Here is a 3,480-nt window from a genome sequence, read left to right as displayed (position 1 = left end):
TCTTTGTTTTTTATTCTACAAAATTTGATGGGTCAAGCATCTAATTATTTATACATAAATCATGACAAGTTATTGAATGTTTAATTTGTCTCTATATAAATTATGCTAAACTAGTGGATTTTATGTACAAATTTAAAAGTCCATAACCATGTTACAATTCATGTGTTAAAATATAATGTTAAATTTATGAGTAAGAGTGTGTTTAATTTTGTATTGCAGAGGAGAGAAGTGCGCACTTGAGTCTCTTGAACGCTTTATTTTTTGTTTGGCAATTTTTTTATCTTCTTAAATGCAAAAATGATTTTTACCTTCCACCCATGTTTACAAAAAAAGTATAACTTCTAATTTTTGTATTTATTTTTCACGTTGGACTAAAATTTATTTTCTATGCACCAACCATGTCCTTCATTATTTATATACTGTATTTAAAATTTTATAAAAAAATAAAAAATTTAAAATTTAAAATATAAAAAATACTAAAAATAAAAATAAAAATAAAAATATAAATCAAATACATCTTAATTTGACATGCTCTTCCAAATGAGTGCCAACTTTGAGAGTGTGATTGTGGAAGATCCATGTTCCATGATAGCACAAGCAGCAGCTTCTTTCAGTTTCTCCATTCTCCTTCTAATTTCTTCTCCTTCTGAACCCTGCATGAGCCTCTTTACAAGATCAGCTATCTCCTCTTTTAGGACCACACAATCATTATTATTATTTTTATTATCATCATCATTATTTGGCTTGAGAGCAACTCTGAGTGCATCAGTAACCATAGCAGCATTGGTTCTCTGTTCAGCAAAGAGAGGCCACGCTATCATTGGCACTCCCTTCACCACACTCTCAAGAACCGAGTTCCATCCGCAGTGACTCAAGAATGCACCAACTGAACCATGACCAAGAACTTCAATCTGAGGTGCCCAGCTTCCTAGAATCAAACCTTTCTCCTTTGTTCTCTCTATGAACCCTTCTGGCAAGAAACTCAAAGGGTCAGCACCCTCGTTACTTAGGTAACTAGCATATGCCTTATCATTAGGTTCTCTCACATTAACCCACAAGAATCTATGGCCGCTAAGTTCCAAACCCAAAGCAAGCTCTTTGATCTGTTCTTGTGAGAGTGTTCCACCACTCCCAAAAGAAACATAAAGAACCGAGTTTGATGGTTGATTATCCAACCATTTCAAACATTCCCACCCATTATTGTTTGTTTGATGATGGCCACTAGTTTGTGTAATGGGTCCAATTCCATACACAGGAGGGTTAGCTTCTTCTTGTGATTGTGACAATAATGCTTTGAATGCTCCTTCTTCCATTTCCATGAAGCTATTCACCAAGATCCCATCAGCGAGAAAGTAGTCCTTACACCTTTGAAGATACAACTTGTATGCCAAGCTAGACCTATCTTGAACACTGTTAGGAAGATTTTTGCCATGAACAGAGATGCAACCAGGAATTTGAATAAGGTTCGGGTAATCCCTAAACTCACAAGGAACTATTTGATCAAGATTTGGTGAGTGAAGGCACAGAGATAGCAACATGGCAGAGCAAGCAAAGTATATGTAGGACAAGGGTTTGAGTTTGAGTTCGAGGTCCTTACTTAGATGCAGTACCTCGTGTGCTATGGCATCAACCACCAAAGCAACAAGGCTGTTTTTGTTGTTGTTGGTGGTGGTGGTGATGAGTGTGTTCAAGGCTTCGCGTATGGATGGCATGGATCGAGAGACTGCAAGCGAAATCTGAGCTTCAAGGGAGATTGATGGGTCGTTTCTGAGATCATCGAAGTTGACCGGTGGAAGGAAGATGCAGTGAACGTTTGGAGGGAGAGAATCAAAGAAAAAGGGTTTGGAGGCATTGTTGTTTTGTGAGGGAAGAGTAGGAATGATGCATGTGACATGGAAGCAATGTTCTTTGTGGAGATTAAGGAGTCTTTTTGCAAATTCAAGGATTGAGATTTGGTGAGAAAGTGCAGGGATTGAAACTAGAACTATGTGTGGTGTTGGTGGTTTCTCTTTTTCTTCTTCCATGGATTATGATAACGGAAGGAAACTTTCCTTAACTTGGAACAGAATACAGGAGAATAATAATCCACTGAATATAATACGGAAAGGGTAGAGACGTATCTGTCTTTCTTTGTTTTCATACTTTATGGAAGCATTTATGGTTATTAAATGAAAACACATTAAAACAAAGAGTACATAGTACTACTTTGATCTGGTGGATCTCTCTTCTCTCTTACTTTTATATTTAAAAAATTAATTGGAAAATGATACGGGTGTGAAGAAAATCAAAATCAATTTTGGATGCATGATGATCAAACTGTGGTTACATACATTGATAGAATTTTAGAAAAAAATTATTGATTAAATTTGTTCGAAGTGTGATCAAATGGTTAAGTTTAAACATGCATGATGATTTTATATGTGAATGCAAAAGGTTAAAATTTTGTATTCATATCCATGTATGTTTGGGGGTTTGAGTTTGTGTATTCATCTATGTTTAGTAACTTGATTGTATTCATATTAGAAATTTGTAAGAATACAACTTGTATATTTATATTCATGTATGGCTTTATTGATACCTATACAAAGGCTTAAGGTTTGATGTTTCAAAATCAAGATGGATTTAGAGAATCATTGGGTGCAAGAACTCTTTAATTAGAGTTTTAGAATGGAAAAGTATGAGGGCAATGGAATATTTGTTTGTTGTTTTTTTTTTTTTTATGTTTTGAGTCGAACCATGCAGTCCATACTAATCTCTCTCATATGTTAAATTTTGTTATTCCGCTTACATCACTCTTGTTACTATCTTAAATTCCTAACCATGGGGTTATGAGATTATTTAATTATTTTAGAAAGTTAATATGATTAATTTTTTTATTATTTCAATAGTATTTTATATAAATAATTAATTTAGTGATTTATTTTTAGTAATTACACAAGATACTATTGTTTTCAACAGCCAACTCTTGTCAACATAATGAGTTACATTGCTTTGAAATTCCTATTTATCTATGCTTCACCTAATCAACAGTAATATATATATATATAGTGATGAACGGATAATTTATACTTTTTTTGGCATTATTTTTACATAGTTTTTAGTATGATTTAATTACTTTTTATTATATTTTTATTAGTTTTTATTCAAAAATCACATTTTTGGATTTTGCTACGAGTTTGTGTGTTTTTTTGTGATTTCAGGTATTTTCTGGCTGAAATTGAGGAAACTGAACAAAAATCTGATTCAGAGGCTGAAAAAGGAATGCAGACACTGTTGGATTCTGACCCTCCTGCACTCAAAATAAATTTTCTAGAGCTATAAAAATCCAATTGGCGCGCTTTCAATTGCGTTCGTCCTGTCCTAAATCTCTAGGCAACTTTTTAATGTCTCAAAAATTTGTTAGTGTCTAACACCAAACAAAATTTGTTAGTGTCAGAGTTTGAAAAATATAGGTAGCTATAATTTTTTTTATTATTTATA

General features: G+C 33.3%; 1 protein-coding gene across 1 annotated transcript; it reads right to left on the bottom strand.

Moving 5' to 3' along the window:
- LOC107628159 (hydroquinone glucosyltransferase-like) lies at positions 457 to 2,158 on the bottom strand. The gene has a single exon (XM_016330954.2). The coding sequence runs from the start codon at positions 2,022 to 2,024 to the stop codon at positions 519 to 521; it is 1,506 nt and encodes a 501-aa protein (XP_016186440.1). The 5' UTR covers positions 2,025 to 2,158; the 3' UTR covers positions 457 to 518.

Source organism: Arachis ipaensis, chromosome B02 (assembly GCF_000816755.2).
Source record: "Arachis ipaensis cultivar K30076 chromosome B02, Araip1.1, whole genome shotgun sequence".
NCBI lineage: Eukaryota > Viridiplantae > Streptophyta > Magnoliopsida > Fabales > Fabaceae > Arachis > Arachis ipaensis.
Note: the sequence above shows the minus strand (reverse complement) of the source record. Positions and strands in the feature narration are given on the sequence as shown.

Coding starts and splice junctions, on each gene's coding strand:
- LOC107628159 (XM_016330954.2), bottom strand. CDS start 2,024: ATGGAAGAAGAAAAAGAGAAACCACCAACACCACACATAGTTCTAGTT.